The 17,390-nt window shown below is 39.3% G+C and overlaps 3 protein-coding genes across 4 annotated transcripts; 1 reads left to right on the forward strand and 2 right to left on the reverse strand.

The window, feature by feature from the left end:
* Positions 1–935: 935 nt before the first annotated feature.
* On the reverse strand, positions 936–4,458 carry LOC4330192 (3-isopropylmalate dehydratase small subunit 1). The gene is made up of 2 exons (XM_015771767.3): positions 3,636–4,458; positions 936–1,204 (listed from the first exon to the last, which is right to left on the reverse strand). The coding sequence occupies exon 1, from the start codon at positions 4,414–4,416 to the stop codon at positions 3,643–3,645; it is 774 nt and encodes a 257-aa protein (XP_015627253.1). The 5' UTR covers positions 4,417–4,458; the 3' UTR covers positions 936–1,204; positions 3,636–3,642.
* Positions 4,459–6,732: 2,274 nt separating this feature from the next.
* LOC4330193 (deSI-like protein At4g17486) lies at positions 6,733–8,804 on the forward strand. Its single transcript, XM_015768723.3, has 4 exons — positions 6,733–6,991; positions 7,642–7,929; positions 8,014–8,094; positions 8,245–8,804. Exons 1-4 carry the CDS (start codon positions 6,874–6,876, stop codon positions 8,370–8,372), a joined length of 615 nt encoding a protein of 204 aa, XP_015624209.1. The 5' UTR covers positions 6,733–6,873; the 3' UTR covers positions 8,373–8,804.
* Positions 8,805–11,854: 3,050 nt separating this feature from the next.
* Positions 11,855–16,292, reverse strand: LOC9269731 (lipid droplet phospholipase 1). Of its 2 annotated transcripts, none has more exons than XM_066307346.1 (10): positions 16,087–16,292; positions 15,451–15,513; positions 14,612–14,682; positions 14,292–14,525; positions 13,769–13,932; positions 13,631–13,686; positions 13,487–13,539; positions 13,277–13,391; positions 12,391–12,488; positions 11,855–12,234 (listed from the first exon to the last, which is right to left on the reverse strand). In XM_066307346.1, exons 1-10 carry the CDS (start codon positions 16,187–16,189, stop codon positions 12,163–12,165), a joined length of 1,029 nt encoding a protein of 342 aa, XP_066163443.1. In that variant the 5' UTR covers positions 16,190–16,292; the 3' UTR covers positions 11,855–12,162. The 2 variants fall into 2 exon arrangements, with proteins under 2 accessions (XP_066163443.1, XP_015622743.1); XM_015767257.3 differs by having other exon boundaries at positions 15,451–15,518.
* Between the last annotated feature and the right edge of the window lie 1,098 nt (positions 16,293–17,390).

Consider the following 17,390-nt stretch of genomic DNA (forward strand, 5'->3'; position numbering starts at 1 on the left):
ATCCACATTGCAACGAGAGGCCGTCCAGATTGTATCCCGTTTTGCAGGTGAAAGGTCGTAGCTATCACGTATGAGGGCGAGAGACCGTCCAAGTGGTGTACCGTTTCCAGATGAACACGGTCGTAACTGGTATCACGTATGGGAGAGCTAGAGAGGTGTACATTAGCTCCGACAGTGGCTTCAGGCCTTCAATTTGGTCAGTTCCAGCCAAAAGCAAATACATTGCCGCTACCATGTGGTGTGAAATAGATTATCTGATTTTGGTGTAATATTTGAGGGTACATGTAAATAAATTAATTACTATAAAGTGCAAAAAATGTTTTTAGAAAGTATTCTAAGCAACTTGTACACGCAAAATTTTGTAAAATCAAACCGTTTAGGAGTTTGAAAAGTGTATATGTGATTATCTATAATCTGTAAGGGGAAAAGAACTGGGCCTCTGTCCAGGGCATTGGAGATGTGAGAGAAATAGAGAACAAATGCAATGAAAATAGCAGCACTTTGCTGTAGCTGTAGCAGTACTGAACTTTATCACAAATCAAACGGCCGTACAAATAATTCTAAACGGATATGCTGCGTGTAATTCCAAATGCATGTTGTGCAGTGTTGCCATCTGCCATACTCACATTTTGGAGTCAGTCCGTAATTTGGAGTCAAATGTAGCCTCACATTTTGTAGACCCTGTCCAAATGCCTACTATGCATTACAGTGGAGATGTTCTATCTAGAAAGTCAGATAAAATGGCCCTCCATGACATGTGAAATTCACTTAAACTCTTTTTCTTTCAAAGCACCAAACTTGGTTTTATCCATAACGAGCAGCTGGGCATCCTATTCACCATAGAATGGTTGAGCCTAAATCAAAGTCTCCTATTTTGAAACAGGAATATGAATTGCCATTATATAATGATAATTTCTTTGGTATAAGAAACAATATTATCGAAACGAGATAGGCAAATCGGCAGGTATAAACGAGTGTATTACATAAGGTGTTACATAAGATCACATGGACTAATACATCATAGTTCAGTACTCTGTAACTTTTAACTTATTCCAAAAACACCACTGATGACACACAACCTAGGTAAAAACAGCAGTACAACTGATGGACAATCGCATAGAGGTGCAATAGGTTCAAATCCACAACCCAGTCTTACTTGCTATCTGCAGAGGCCTCGACTATCTTGACAGCAGACCAAACTCGCCTGTAAGTTCAATGACACGTCATCAGCGTATGGCAGTAAAATTGTGAAAGAAAAAGAATCTTGACATTGCATCAAAGCAAGGTGGAACTCTGCATCCAGTGCCGACTGCCGAATGAAATTGATGTGATGTTTAATGAAATTAAACTAAGTTACACCAAATTTCAGCTGTATGGAATTCAGACAAGGTCATCCGAACAGTCTAGTCCTTGATAATGTCCACAGAAAATAAAAAGGATGATTGTCCAACAACAGCAGATTACAGGAAATTGCATCTACAGAATCAAAGTCTTGAAATTTTGATATATGTTTTAAGCTATGTTGAGAAAATTGTTTCAAAGTCATTGCTGAATTCATGTAGATCCAGCTTTGCACATCAAGACATTAGTTTTTATGATGAAATACTGCAAGAATCTATCTTATGAGTAGAATGGAACGAGAAATTGGATAAACAATACAATAAAACACATGCAAAATGCTTATATAACCTTAGAATCCCATTGAAAAAAAAAAAGGTGAAGGGAGATGCCAACCTTGCCAACTCGAGATTCAGGTAAGGCACAGATTCAAGGGTTAATTGGATCCATGGCATGCCATTGCATATTTGTCTAGTCAGAAAAATGCCATTACAATTCGTCTATTCGTAGCCGTGCCACTGAAATTTTACAAAATTAGAATCGTGCCACTACCGTCATGTTTTCCATCCATCTCCTTGATTTTTCATCTTCTTTATCCAGTCTTCTCTCTCCTCTCTAGATCGCCGGCGAAGAGAGCAAACCAAGGAACCCAGATCGCCGGCTACTACCGCCTCGACGCCGCCGCCGCCAGCGACGCTCCCCATTGCGGAGCTCGGAGGAGTGCGTCACAGCGTCGCGCCGACGCAGTAGCAGCAGGAGGGCCCTCGCCACACGCGGAGCCATGGGTGGCACGTGCAGCACAGCCCTAGGGAGGAGGGTGCTCCCCGTGCTGTCGTCGCTGCAGTGGCTCGTGCTCCTCCACGACGCCTACGTCTCGGCCATGCTGTGGCTGGCGTCGTCGCCGGCACGCCCTACTGCACCGCGGGCCAGTATTCCTTCGTGCGGCCGCGGCAGCTCAAGGAGTACGGCGAGAAGGTGCTCGTAGAGATCTACCAGTCCATGCTCACGCATGGCGTCGTGCCCATCCCTGTCCCCGCCGGCGGCCAGGCCGTCACTGCCGTCGGCGGCCACAACTATCCGGCTGCCCAAGGCTGCCTGATCAGCAGAACAAACAAGTCCGTTCCTCTGTAATTCAGCTTGCGAATGTAATTTGTTTTCACAGAAAGCATCTCCTCCTGTTTGCGAAAAAATCTGCTCCTGCTCATAGAGAAGAAGACGGGAGAAAGAAGGAAGAAGACGGAAAAGAAAGGAGATGGATGGAAAACATGACGGCAGTGTCACGGTTCTAATTTTGTAAAATTTCAATGGCACGGCTATAAATAGACGAATTGTAATGGTTTTTTTCTGAATAGGCAAATTTGCAATGGCATGGATCCAATTAACCCCAGGTTCAATAGGGGAAGAGAACCCATGTAGTTTGAGCCATAGAAGGATTATCTTGATACAGTTTGGATGAAGGGCAGACATCACTTATTCACTTTCAAACTACTGTAAGGGATGGAACTGTTTGGTAATTGGGTTGTGTTTAATGATAAAGCAAAGACACAGAGAGAAACTTGATCTGAAATGCTCTGCATCATGTACTAGTAAAATTTAAGCCCTATCTGTTTGCTCTTAGCCTCTGGGAAGCCACAGCTCTCAGAAATGGACTATCAACAATGCATCAATTTAAACACTGCATGACTAGGGTTTCAAGTTTCACTTTTCAATGTATGAAATTTCAGCCAAGCATTATTTCAAAATGAGTAGAAAAACTAGCTCATCAGACAATCACCAGCATAGTAGAACACTCAGAGCAGCCAGAAATGTAGTATCAAATCAAATCAATTGCTTAAAGATGGACATCAGCAAACTATTCCAAGAGCAACATACAGTACAACAGCAAAGTGTGCTATACATAAATGTACATATTTTTCATTCCAACACTGCAGTACTTCCAATGTGTGGTGATTACCCAGTGCTTAATAGGCTACATATTATACACTAGATTAGTATCATGGAACAAAATTTCTCAGAGAACAATAATATTTAAAATCACACAACTGTTGTACCCTAAACCAGGTTACCTAGATATAGTATATTGCAATAGGTGCTATTGCGCTAGAGCTGGAAACTACCAGATGCAGTTGGAGAACAACATGCATAAATCTGTTGCTCCCCAACTGTTACTCCTGTTATCGATCAATCCTGGGGTTATAGTAGCAGAACTTACATAATAGAAATCAGTAATAAAAGATGAAATTTTGTTGCTTAATAGGAATTAGAACAAAATTAATATGACGATTGAAATGTCCTACCTTTCCCTCACGCAGACTTGGATGCGATCATTCCGGTCTTCCGGGCATAGGCAAAGATCCCGCCTGCCTCAATAACCGGCCCGGCATCGCCGATAGGCTTCAGCTTGTACTGCTTGCCGGATGTGTGGTTGATCATGACGCAATTATCAAGTTCCACCGTGACCACATCCCCGGTCTTGCACTCCTTCCAGGCTCCAGTGTCCGCTAGCTCCAACGGGTAGACCTCACCGGTGGCCACGGAGTTGCGGAAGAAGATGCGCGCGTAGCCCTCGGCCACGACGGCGCGGGCGCCGGCGGCGCCCAGGGCGACGGGCGCGTGCTCGCGGGAGGAGCCGCAGCCGAAGTTGGCGCCGCCGATGATGACGGCGTAGCGGGTGGTCTCCTCGCCGGGGGCGACGAACGGCGTCGGGTAGGCCGCGGTGGGGAGGCCGACGAAGGCGAACGAGCCGAGCTTGCGGTACTCGTCGGGCTTGGACGGGACCAGGGTCAGGTGCTCGGCCGGGATGATCTGGTCGGTGTCGATGTTATCCCCCACGACGAAGCACTCGCCGTGGAATACGCCGGCCGACGTCGAGTCCCCCGCCGCAGCGGCAGCCGCAGCCGCGGCGACCACGGCGGTCAGGGGACGACTGTGGTGGCATTTCAGGGCGGGCCGGCAGATAGCCGCGACCCAGCTGCGGCGGCGGAACGTCCTCGAGGGCGTGGGACACGGTGCCAGAACTGCTGTCACCGGCGCCGCCTCGGCCAAGGATAGAGCCGGAGCCGCCGCCGCCGCCGCCATGGTGTTCAGTGTGTGAGGGAGAACCCGAACCGTGAGAGGCTTAGGGCCGGGGACCGTGAAGCAAAAGACCATTATGCCCCTTCTCCCCACCGGCCTTGGGCCGTAACGAGATCGTGGGCTGCGTGAAGCCCCATTATTATTAGGCCGGAGCGGGATAGTTGGGCCAGAATGGGAGAGTGTGGCCCATGGCTGTCGTCAGCACAGCACACGATTGTTGTGCTGCTCAGACTTTACGATTTGAATTCTGCTCCGATTTTATTTTTTTCCCGACTAGAAGAAATGTCCATGCGTTACAACAGATAAATGCTATTTTAATTTTATTACTGTTATACGGTTTATTTAAAGTAAAATTCACTGTGGGAATTCGTTTGGATATATATTTTCTTAGAAAATAATGAGCTGCAGTTAGGAATCTGATCGTCTAAAGTTAGCATGCGAGTTTTTTTAAGGGATTTCTATACGACTCCTTTGCATTTCTAAAAGCAAACGAACTTAAAAATCGACTCAAATACGGATATATATTTTCAAAAGCGAACGAACTTAAAATTCAGACTCATATACGAATTACGTAACAAAATACCAGAAAAACATCTTCAATTTTATAATAGTACAGATAAAAGTTGTGCTCCGATTGTGCATGCATGTGCTGATTTGGAGGGAGTGATATTGCTGCAGTTTTTTAGCTGCATTTGAAGACTCACTTTTTTTTTCGATTTTAAACTTTGATGAATAATGGATAATCGAGTTTAAGGTTGTGTTCTCTAAAGTTTTGATGGATAATGATTATAAATAAAGTCTATAACATTTCACATAAATAAGAGATTTAAATATTAGAAAGTTGATTTAAAAGTTCTTTTTTTTAAGACATGTTGGTAAAGAAAGTTTTTGTAAAGATTATGCCATGTAAACACTTAGCAAGCTCAAGTTTTTGATAAAATATAAGGAGAGAACTCCGCGTTGGGCACCCGATCCGGGAGGAAAATATCGGGCACTAGCTACACCATCTTATCTGGGCAAATTTGCATGCGTCCGTTGGATTGAAGAGGCTCTCTCCATGCGGATGAGGTAGATTTACGCTCAGGCACGCAGCCCAAGAACAAAATATTTTAAACTTTAAAATGTTTTTTCTTGTAAAATATTTATCTCATTTATGATCCGAGTACACCGTTAAATTCGTTATGATTAAATCTTTACAACAAGACCACACATGGTTATATTCCATTGAAAACAATATTTATCTTCTTAGTGATTTTTAAATATTGCACCACGTTTTATAAAGTTTCAACTACTAGTATTTTACGATGCTTCACCTGTTTAATTTATAAGCGTTGCAGTTGGTTTTCTTTTAGTGTTTCACTAAGTATTTTATAATGTTTAAACAGTTAGTACAACTTAATATTTTACACATGATATAGAAAATGTTTCAATAACATCAAGCTTCAGACGGTTAAATATTTCAGTTGACTACCGGTGAAACATTGAGATATACATGGTAAAATAAAAAATCAGTCACTGAAACATTATTTTTTTTAAACACACAGTGAAGAGACACATTGAAACATATTGTTATCGCGTATGAAACATTGAGTGTTAACAAACCGAAACATATGGGGTTTTTCATCATAGTATAATCATATGATATCTTGTTGTAAAGATTTAATTGCAACAAATACAACGATATGATCGGATCATAGATTAGATAAATAGTTTAGGAGAAAAATCATTTTGAAGGTCACTAGATGCATGCAATCTAGAGGAGAGAGAGAAAGTATGTGTAGTTAATTGTGTGAATTTTATGAAACATGGTAAATGCGTACATTGAACCATGTCCATATCACGCATGAACCATTGAGTTTTAATAGTTTGAAATATATGTTTTTCTTTTATCAGAATATAACTATACGATATATTGTTGGAAAGATTTAATTACAATGAATACAACGGTGTGATCGGATCGTAAATCGGACAATTAGTTTAGGAAACAAATATTTAAACAAAGGATGTGGGAAGCTATAAACTAGCTAGCTTCTAGCTATAGCTTCGTGCATGAGCCCGATTTTTGTTGGCTCAATCAATGTACCGATTCAAGGCATTTTCTAAAATATAATCATGTAATATACTGTTGTAAAAAGATTTAATGTAACGAATACAATTATATAATAAAACTATAGATTAGATAATAGTAAATTAGAAGAAAAAAATTTAAAATTTTGTTATGGAAATTATTATAGAGAGAGGTCAGAGAGACAACGGGTATAGTATCAAGCCAAGGACACGAGCTGCGAACAAAAGGGGAGGAAGGGCACAAGATGTTTTGCGTTTTATCAGGCGCATGATGCGTAGTCTCCTAAAAAAAAGTGAATTGGGGAAAAAGTGGCCGCCCTCGTCCGCTGCATGGATCCACGCCCTAGCCTTGCCCGTTGATGGTGGGCGGGCTTCGCCGGCGGCGGGGTGGAGATGGACACCGGGAACAAAGGCACGGCGACACCGGTGCTGCTCAACGTCTACGACCTGACGCCCGCCAACGATTACCTCTACTGGCTCGGCTTCGGCGTCTTCCACTCGGGAATCGAAGGTTCGATTACATGCATTCTTCTCCGTTCCCCTTTTATCTCTTGATTGGGCCAAATCTTCATCGTGTTATATTGGTCGCCACTCTGTTGCAAAAAAAGATTGATGTTCTATTTCTCGAACAAATTATCGATCATGATGATGCTTTGTTAAAATAAAAAATCATTTTATTATTCTGCTGTAGGATCAAATTAGATGTTTCAGTACCTATTGCAATTAATTGTAGGGCAACTCAGTTTTGCTCTTGCTGATGGACGTACAGTAATAATGGGGAAAGGGGAAAACAGAGACAATGTAAGTCTTGGTAGCAAATGGTAGCAAAATTGGAAGGATAATTATGCATGTAGTTAGTTTTTAATGCTATTTTTCAAAGGAAAATGATCACTTATGTCAGAATCTCACGAAGGGAAAAAAAAACACTAAACCGTGGCCTGCCAAGCAGTTTGCAATGCATAGGAACCTCAAAATGAATCATAGCCCTATTTGGATATATGATTTCTACTATCCGGCTAAAGCAAGCACGGCGCGTTTAAAATTTTTTTTCTTATCGATTATATTTCCCTTTTTACTATCTGACTGTCATGTCGTGATCTAGGTAGTTCACAGAATTATGAACTCAAGTTGTTATTTATTTTTCTTGTCTCAAATGAGCAGTTCATGGCATGGAATATGGATTTGGAGCCCATGATTTCCCATCAAGTGGTGTTTTTGAGGTGGAATCGAAAAGCTGCCCTGGCTTTATATATAGAAAGACGGTGTGGCTAGGCACAACTGACATGTCCCATGGAGAGTATCGCTCGTTCATCGAAAAGCTTGCAGGGAAATACCATGGCAACTCATATCATTTGGTTTCAAAGAATTGCAATCACTTCACGGATGATGTGTGTAAGAACTTGACTGGAAAACCCATACCTAGCTGGGTGAATCGGCTAGCAAGAGTAGGTTGGTATTGCTAGCATGTGTTTTACTTCCTGAATTGGTGAACATCGTAAGCAATTGAATTTTTTTTTTTGATTGAATCTGTAGGTTCATTTTTTGATTGTCTTCTACCAGAAAGTGTCCAGGTTTCTCCTGTTGGGCGTGTCCCAACTCTTCGTCCAGTAGCTGGTCAGTATCTTCCTAATTTTTCCCTCTATTGTTTCCTTCCAGAAAAAAGAAATCCTCTGTTATTATTATATGTGATGTACAATTGGTTTTTGTTAGAAATTTATTAACCACCAGTTGCAGTCGATTGATTGGTTTCTTTTCATGATCCAGATGATGATTTGGATTCAATATCCACAGTTAGTGACAACAATGAGGAGGACAAACACTTGCTGCCAGCACCGTCGAATGACCTACATTCCGTAGATGTACCATTAAAGTTAGCCAAAGATGTTCTTTGAATTGTTTCATATTTTCACAAAACATGCCATATTATCATCGCAAGTGCTGCAGTCGGGGTGCTGAATTGTTTCTCGAGGTGACTTCATAGGACAACACCGTTGAGCAGAGGTTCCCGTTCGTGATACTGATTTCTTTTTTCAGAGTTTCCTGTCCAAGTAGGTACACTGTATACAAATAGGAATTGCCCATCTTTCCAGCTATTTGTTGTTTCACTATCGTACAGTGAGATTGTTGTATCGTCCTTGCTACTTTTTTATGGAATATCATCCATGCTACTTTGGTAGCAATGGTATGACATTAGTCCATATGTCATGGCAGAGCTGGAATAGACATCGTACTATGGGCTATATACTTATATTTTTCTATTAGCCTTGTGTAAAAATTGCTTGTATGAGCTCGGAAATGAGAATACACACTATAACTTACTATCATTTTGCATCATTGCATGGTCAATGATTTGTGTAATCATGATTGGTTTTGTTGTAGTGCAGATGAGGACAAGAGGCTGCCAAACCTCGATTGATTTCAATAAGCTACACATGAAATTATAAATAGGTTGTCTACATAATAATACCAGTGAGTTCCTTGCAAAAAAATATTATCAATGAATTACAATAGATTAGAGATTATGATTAGAAATTACAATAAAATTGGTCCATCAGTTGGCGCGCTTGTTTATTCCTTGCCCTTAGCCCATATATGTAATTTGCATCTCCTTTACAATCTAGGATATTTATATGATTATTACAAAAATTAGTTAAATGACCATAAAACTCTTTCGTACAATATATTAATGGTTTTGAAATTTCTAATTTAATATGCAACGGATCTATCCCGAAGTTCCAATCATAGTAGAGAATTCCATTATATTTTAAAATATTAAAAGCCCTTTAAATTTCCTCTTTTCATTTGTCATGCTTACTAGTAAAGGTACTATTCACGTCCATGTTTCTCATATCACTAACCAATATTTAGATAAAATAATATTAATATTAGTGTAAATATTGTAGTCATCCATTGTCTAGTTGTATAGTAACCGCACGGCCTATTTAATCCAAATAATATAGAATGAGATATTTCATCCAAATAATATAGAATGAGAATCGAGTCACTTTATCTAGGTTCCTCTTCTCGATAGTTCTGCACTATTCACGTCCATGTTTCTCATATCACTAACCAATATTTGGATAAAATAATATTAATATTAGTGTAAATATTGTAGTCATCAATTGTCTAGTTGTATAGTAACCGCACGACCTATTTAATCCAAATAATATAGAATGAGATATTTGATCGAAATAATATAGAATGAAAATTGAAAATAATATTAATATTAGTGTAAATATTGTAGTCCTCAATTGTCTAGTTGTATATAGTAACCGCACGGCCTATTTAATCCAAATAATATAGAATGAGATATTTGATCCAAATAATATAGAATAAGAATCGAGTCACTTTATATAGGTTCCTCTTCTCGATAGTTCTGCTTGAAGTTATTTCTTTGTTTTTTTCCACAAAGCACACAATGGATCTTTAAAAGCTAGATGTGCTCAGGTTCACCAAACTGTTTTGGATGGGGTTACCGCCACCCCATGGTAAGACCCCACGGTAAGACGGTTATCGTGGTAACCGCGGTTACAGTGAGGTATAATGTCACAATATATTTGTAACATATTTTAAAAACATGATAGGATTTGACCAAATAATTATAGTTTTGTGACATTTGTACTAAATATAATTATTGTATTATGTATATACAAATACAACTATTATTTTTTTCATTAATCAATGTAAAATTTTTAGGCGACCAAAGCAAACACAGTATCATTGCTAAGCTATCTTTATCATATAATAGATAGATTATTTTCACCCATTGCAACGCACGGACATTATTGCAACGGGCATTTTGCTAGTAATTTTTATAATAGTAGAAGAAGAGATAGGGATAGATAGAGAAGAGATTGGCTGAGGTTCTTGCCGTTTCTTATCTATTTGAATTGGAATTCGCCTTTGCTCTGTTACTTGTAATCAAACCCTCCTTTCACCGGTTCTGGACTCTAGTGGTAAATCCTTTTTGTACTTGTTCTGGACTCTAGCGGCTTATGCCATCTATGAGAGTTCGAGTTCATCCCAAATTATAAATGCAATGTCGGGTTTAACTATACCCAAATTATAAACGCACTGTCGGGTTTAACTAGACAATTGCAATGTCGGGTTTAACTAGAAAATTATTTGAGCCATTTTCCGATCTCGAGCAGTTCTCTTCAGCTAAACTCGATCGAGAAATCTTAGGGCAGCTTGGCAGCTTGAATAGTACATATACACAACCCAACAAATGTTTGTATGGAACTAATCTAGGAATTGCTATTGCGTATGTCTGTCTATTAATCTACCTTTTTAATTTATATTATATGCTACTCACATGATTTTTTTTATTTATGTTTAATTTGTTCTATGATGTGCATCAATTGTCTGACAATTATTTTTGGGCAACAATGGTGAATAAATAAATCATTTTAAGTGTAACGATGGTAAAACATTTGACATTTTACTTTCATAAGCAAAAATCTGGAATCGTGCACCTGACATTTTTTAGTATGATCTTATTTTCTTTGATCATATTAGCAATGTATAGATTACAAGTATTTTAAATGAAATATGTTACGTGATATATACTCCTAATAATATGCATTTGCACATACTTCTAAATATAAGATAGAATAACATCTCTTATTACACGACTTATGCATTTGCAAATACTTCTAAAAAAGTGTTGCCTAACACAAAATATATACAATTGTAGATAATGTAAGTGGGTTGAACAATATATATAGTGTATTATGACCATTAAATTCATAACAAATGTCACATTTATATTCTTTATATAAAAACTATAGATAGTTATAGGACTATCTATATATAAATAATAATGCATACAAATCTTATTACCATACAACATCCTAAATACTTTTTGGAAAAAAAAAATCTCTCCTGATTTCAAAAAACGAGTTAAGCAACATAGATATATAAAGTATTATTTGTATGTACAATATTTGCAAATAAAATAACACAATCTTATATGTGAAAATAAATTATATACGGTGACTACAGAGCTTGGGCGCGGGTCTACTTACACTAGCTCAGGGTGCAAGCATAAGTGGTCGGAGCTAGTGGCATTGTTATTGAAGATGGAAAAGAGCAAGCAAACAAAATAGAAAAAGAAATGAAGGGACAAATCCTTAATTTCACACTGCATTATGGCAAAAAGAATGAATTGGTATTACAATTATGAAATCCCACTTATATTAGTAATTAGTCTTAATTTAATCATCCAAAACAAAGTGACTATTAAATTTACTAGCTGACGTTTGATATGCTTTTTTTTCTTATTTAGCCGGTTACGAATACGCGTTGCCGTTGTATTCCCAACAAGTGCCAACAATACTCGCATATCCGGACCAAATTTTCTGAAACAAATGCAGGCGGCGTCAACACTCAAGATTTAAATAAATCAATGATGAACATTTACAATGACATACCGGTTATATTCCAGTTACAACGAACAACGAACATGATCATAATACATAATGAATGACGAGGCATCTGCAGCGAGTTTTCTATTTCTCCTGTATATATGTACTTGCCTATCAGTTTCTCCTTTTTAGTGCCATTTATCACACAACCGAAACCTGGATTTTGCGATAAACTTGCTCACCAGGCTCGGCAAATCAGCAGTTAGCAACTGACGTTCCTCGCTCAAGCTTGCTTCTAGATATCGGAGCTGTTTTACTATAGGACGAAATGGTCGATCATATGGTTTATGACATCGGCACCTTCGCTATGCATAACGGGATCTTTGACCTGTCCAAATTTCATTTATAAGCATGCGTTAATCTCAGCGCTATGTCAACAAACAGAAACTGGTTGCTAAGTTAAAAGAAAACTACGAGTAAATAATATCGACTCTGTTTGTACACAGCATATAAAAGAACAAGGCTTAGACGGGCAAAGAGATACCTGAATCACACTATGTGCTGCAGATCTTACTTTGCTGTTGTGGAAGCTGACATCCACCTTTTCCCACGACACAAGCTTCAGACCTCTTAAAAGCCGTTCTGGAAATTTCAGAAGAAGTTATGCTCATATGGACATAACACATGGCATAGGAAATAAGAGCAGGTCAGGTCATAATATGGCTTATATGATCACTTGGACAGAACACTTCTGTAGTGCATATTATTGTTCCAATTCGCAGAAAATATTAAAAGCCTATCGGAAAACGAGGACAGTCCAACGACATCATTTGATTTTTGGAACACCACACGCATGTTCTAATATATTGACGGGAAAAGTTTTTGCACATTCACGAAAAAAAAACATAGTAAACAGACAGATACAATCAGAGTACTGTCGTTGAGCATGGTCTCATTTGCAACCATACATATGGAGTTATGGACATTGTTAAGTCACAAGAATACAAGCAACGTGCATTCTGTATAGTCGGGGGGGGGGGGGGGGGCATGTATGGGAGATCGCACGCTAGACCCACTCAGCAATGCAGCCATGTCCTGGTTATCCCAAGAGCCTTAGCAAACTTAGAAGAAATAGCTTATTTCCATTTTCCCAAAGAAAGAACTATAACTAAAGAAAGAGGTCACCATATGTCATATAAACATGCATAATAAGTAGCATCCCAAAAACTCTTTTCTTTCACTAGGTAAAAACAACAATCTAATTAGGAAAATATAAAACATGGAATTACATAAACCATGGAAAAATAGTTATATCTATAGCACTGAATATTTATCAGAAATACTGTTATTGATAATATGGGATTACAAATATTACCAAATTTTGAATATAATCATGTTGATCCATTATCAATCAAAACAATAATACAAACCTTCTAACATGCAGCTGTCCACATCGGCAACATCAGTACATTGATTCATTGTTTCTGCTTTGGATAGTTCTTCATATACAATATGTGGGTAAATCTTGCTTCCTGAATCAGTCCACTGAAATAGCAAGAAACGCGTATGTGGGAAAAATTCAAGGTTCAGTATACAGGCCAAACTAACAAAGTCACAAAAAAGTAGCCATGGGGGTAAACCTTCGGTAGCTCAGAATTTCGCCTGATGGATGATGTTCTCCACCCAACAATATCTTAGTCAACATCAAGTTATGGAATGATATTTTAAACAATACTTAGTACTAAATGTATATTTAGTCTTTTAGTAGTAAAAGAAAAGGATACGATCATGACCAACATTGGAGTATGCAACTCTTCGTTTGAATACTTTCAGAGCAGACCTAAAACAAGAAGTTAATAAACTTAACAGTCAAATGATTCATGATCCAAGCATATAGATCCAAATGATGGGGGAAAACATACATGAACTGTACGCCCCCCCAATCATCCACCATGCGTAGCAACAATGGAGGCTTCCCATCATCATTGTCCATAAGAAATAGATGCTTGCCAGTTTTTCCGAATATCAAATGAATGATGTAGCTGGCAAAAGTTTCTATTGCAGTAAATCCAAAAAGGAAAGGAACCTGCGGATTGAATTTCAGAACAAATTAATAATGATATTTCAACCTGAATATAACCAAAGCCATATGTATCTCTACAAAAGAAGAGTTCTCTGCTGATTGCATGGTTGATCTTGGCATCACAATATTGATTAAAGAAACCTTAGCAACAGTACTGAGTACAGACTAGCATGTGCTTAACTTGAAGAAAATGTACATGTCCTGGAGCCTGGAGCATGAATGTTCGTGCAAGTATAGCAATTCAGAGTAAGGTAATATACTATATTCATATCACTAAAAGCAAGTGATTGTTCAACCTCGAAAGTTTTAAATAACTTATCAATTCTTGAATTAAGTACAGTAAAACAAGGTTTAAGTAGTACCTGTTTGTTTCCTCTAGAACCAAGATGCGGTGACGCAACAGTTATGAAGTTCACTGCCTCAAGCCCATGTATAGTACCCTTATTAGTGTTGTTCAGATTCTGAGAACTTTGGGATGTTTGTTTAGGTGGCCTATAGAGTCTTCCAATAGCATATCTTGCAACCAATCCTCCAACAGAATGTGCAACAAAAGAGATCTTTCTGATCTGTGGTCTTTTGTTGGTTTCTTCAACAATCTGCCTTTCTAAATTTTGTCATGAATTTGGGAAACAAAGACATACATACTCAGCAAATAAGCAATATGCACAATGAAATCACTGACCTCTTGTGCCAACCGCTCACCCATCACATCAACGCCATCTAAAGTTAGCTTGTACATGTTGCGATTGCTACCTACAAAATTAAAATATCACTGAAGTAAGGTAACCATAATGAAATGGTTCAAAGCAAGAAAACATCCATCTTAATTATGGAACATATGCTGTATGACTCCAGCCTCCAATGCTGTAGTGCAAATACAAAGACACATATGATTGTGCATTGACTGGGATAACAAAGTTATCTACTATATTTGAATTTGTGTTTCACATATGGAAAGCAAAATAATTATTTGCAACAATCCCCTTAATGAATCATAACTTTGTAACTGTTGCTCACAGGTAGGGACATATTCTACAAGCGCAACACACCTTGGTGATCTTGTTGCAATGAATGATTTGGAAAGAGTGCAAAGTTAGGATATTCAATGGTTGTTTGAATTGGACAATAGAGGATATTGTTTGGGTGATCCGTGAGGAATTATGGGTGTGCAAGGCAGCCGAGAGTCTGTTGTAACCGCGTAGAGGGGCATGCTCCCTCTTGCAGTCTTACAAGTAGCCTCTGAGCAAGGAGATCCCAAAAAACATGGAAGATGAGGTAAAATTCTTTTCTTTTTTCATTATGATCACCAAAATTGCAAAACAAAAAAGATGGCACCAATGAGAGGTGTCCATTGGGCACATTCCCATCGTATCACACTTTGTAAGTTGTAACAGGTATTGCTATTAGATAAGATGCCATAATGGTCTTACTGAAGTATATATAGAAAAGTGGCAGTACAATTGCTCACCAAACACCATTCAGAAAAATGATATACACACTCGCGAATAGGGAGAAGCTTACGATGAACTATAACTTTGTCTGACAGCAACTTTTCAAATTGCTCAGCTCCAAACTTCCAATCAGCTGCACTGCACAGATGAAGAAAGAAAGATCAATGCATGGAACAGACAACCAAAACGATATACAGAAGGGTAAAAAAAACCAGTTAGCAACGGGGCTCAGTGATGCACTAATATATGGCTGAAATGTGCATAAGCATCGTGCTATACTGCAACCAGGTAGTTAAGCACTCTCGATTCTCAAGCGATTGGTATGGATCTAATTTTGCGTGCCTTGATTGGAAACGCCGACCTGCCCAATATGAAAGAATGCCATAGCATCTAAGGGATATCTCAAATTCAGTTTGTTAACTAAGTGCCCAAATCTCCATATTTTCTGTCCACTGTCCAGCAAAAAAACGCGCGAGCCCGCTGCTCACGCTTGCTATAGCGATACCTCGCTGAAGAGAATTCAGAGAACACTGAATTCAGAGAGCGCAACTGAACCCATCAGAGAATAAACCATACAAAAAATAATTACTTGAATTCAGAGAGCGCCCCCGAGCCGAAGGCCGAAGCAATTAAGCAGCCAAAAATTACGGCATCAAACCAAAAGCGGATCAGCACACGAGCCCCCCACGAGCTTAGTATCCATTACCTCCCGACGATCCCGTGGACCATGACCACCAGGTGGTCGGGCTCGGGCCCGACGCCGCCGCCCGGTGCCTGTGCCTCCTCCTCCTCCGCCGCGGCCGCCTCATGCCAGGCTCCTCCCAGGTCACCCATACCTGCCAAGCCAGCCACGCAAGCGCGCGCCGCGAAGGGGGAAGCGAGGAAGGGGGGAGAGGGAAAAGGGAGAGGAGTGGTGGGGGGGAAAGGGGAGGCGCGTGTTATAGCGGGGAGGCGAGAGAGCTCGAGCGAGTCGCTCGCGTAGGTGGAGACGACGAGGGGAAACGGCTGGGAGGGGGGATTCGTCCGTTAGATGGTGACAGGTGGGGTAGGATGTCCGTGTGGGACCCATTTGTCAATGACCTGCGGCGGGGCGGGGCGGGGCGGCGGGCTGTCGCGAGTCCGCGACCTCGCGGGGGGAAAAACTGTTCGGCCTCATCAGCAAGGGAAGCGCGAACAGCCAACGATCGGTCCAACCAGAAGGTTGGTAAAATCACCTTTGCTTGCACCTGCACCTTGCATGTTTGGTAAGGAGTACTAGTTTTTCACCTTAATATCTTAAGAGATATATTTGGCTCCTCATCGGTTGTCCATATATTACTTAACTAAAAAAAATATTCATGCGGTTGTAACAAGTGAAGTTTATTTTAATCTTACGAACTTGACTCATACACGGATGACATACTCAAATACCGACAAAAACATCTTCAGTTTTTATAATAGTAGTAATAATAAGTCAAAACAGCTTATTAGAGAATAATTATTAATTTGTAGGTAAAAATTTTATATATGTGTTTTTAACGACTTAAAAACCAACGCTGAAAAAGATACCACGTTGAAAATATCTTAAAATAAACTTCAAAATTAAGTTTGAAAATTTAAAATTTTGCTTTGGTTTTAGTTTATTAGGACAACCAATGGGACTCTTTGATCGTTTTATTAGTTATAAACCGTTGTGAGTAATACTCGTTGGTTTCATGCCGATCGCCCTATTGGTGACATATACTGACGTTTCATGAAGATCTATCTATTCAAAATCTACTTGCACATGTTGATAAACTTTTTATTTCTTATTGCAATAGAAAAATTACTTAATATTGGCAGCAATACTTTGAACTTCTTTAGATATATGAACTAATAGTATCGGTTTGATGTGGAGTTCACAAAATCATTAGCTGATCGAAAACTGCTCTGGAGTTGTTTTCAATTTTCATGAAAACCAGTTGAAAACAGAAGTAGTTCAGATAAAAAACTGAAACTAGGTTTTACTTTAATTTGACTGTTTTATTGAGT

The sequence above is a fragment of the Oryza sativa genome, chromosome 2 (assembly GCF_034140825.1).
Source record: "Oryza sativa Japonica Group chromosome 2, ASM3414082v1".
NCBI classification, from domain to species: domain Eukaryota; kingdom Viridiplantae; phylum Streptophyta; class Magnoliopsida; order Poales; family Poaceae; genus Oryza; species Oryza sativa.

Bases quoted from the DNA above. Each gene is read 5' to 3' on its own strand.
- LOC4330192 (XM_015771767.3), bottom strand. From the start codon at position 4,416: ATGGCGGCGGCGGCGGCGGCTCCGGCTCTATCCTTGGCCGAGGCGGCG.
- LOC4330193 (XM_015768723.3), top strand. From the start codon at position 6,874: ATGGACACCGGGAACAAAGGCACGGCGACACCGGTGCTGCTCAACGTC. The intron at 6,992-7,641 runs GTTCGATTACAT...TCAAATGAGCAG, and splicing joins CTTCCACTCGGGAATCGAAG to TTCATGGCATGGAATATGGA. The intron at 8,095-8,244 runs GTCAGTATCTTC...TTCATGATCCAG, and splicing joins AACTCTTCGTCCAGTAGCTG to ATGATGATTTGGATTCAATA.
- LOC9269731 (XM_015767257.3), bottom strand. From the start codon at position 16,214: ATGGGTGACCTGGGAGGAGCCTGGCATGAGGCGGCCGCGGCGGAGGAG. The intron at 13,392-13,486 runs GTTTACCCCCAT...TTGCTATTTCAG, and splicing joins GAAATTCTGAGCTACCGAAG to TGGACTGATTCAGGAAGCAA. The intron at 12,235-12,390 runs GTATCTCTTTGC...AAATTTGGACAG, and splicing joins CAGCACATAGTGTGATTCAG to GTCAAAGATCCCGTTATGCA.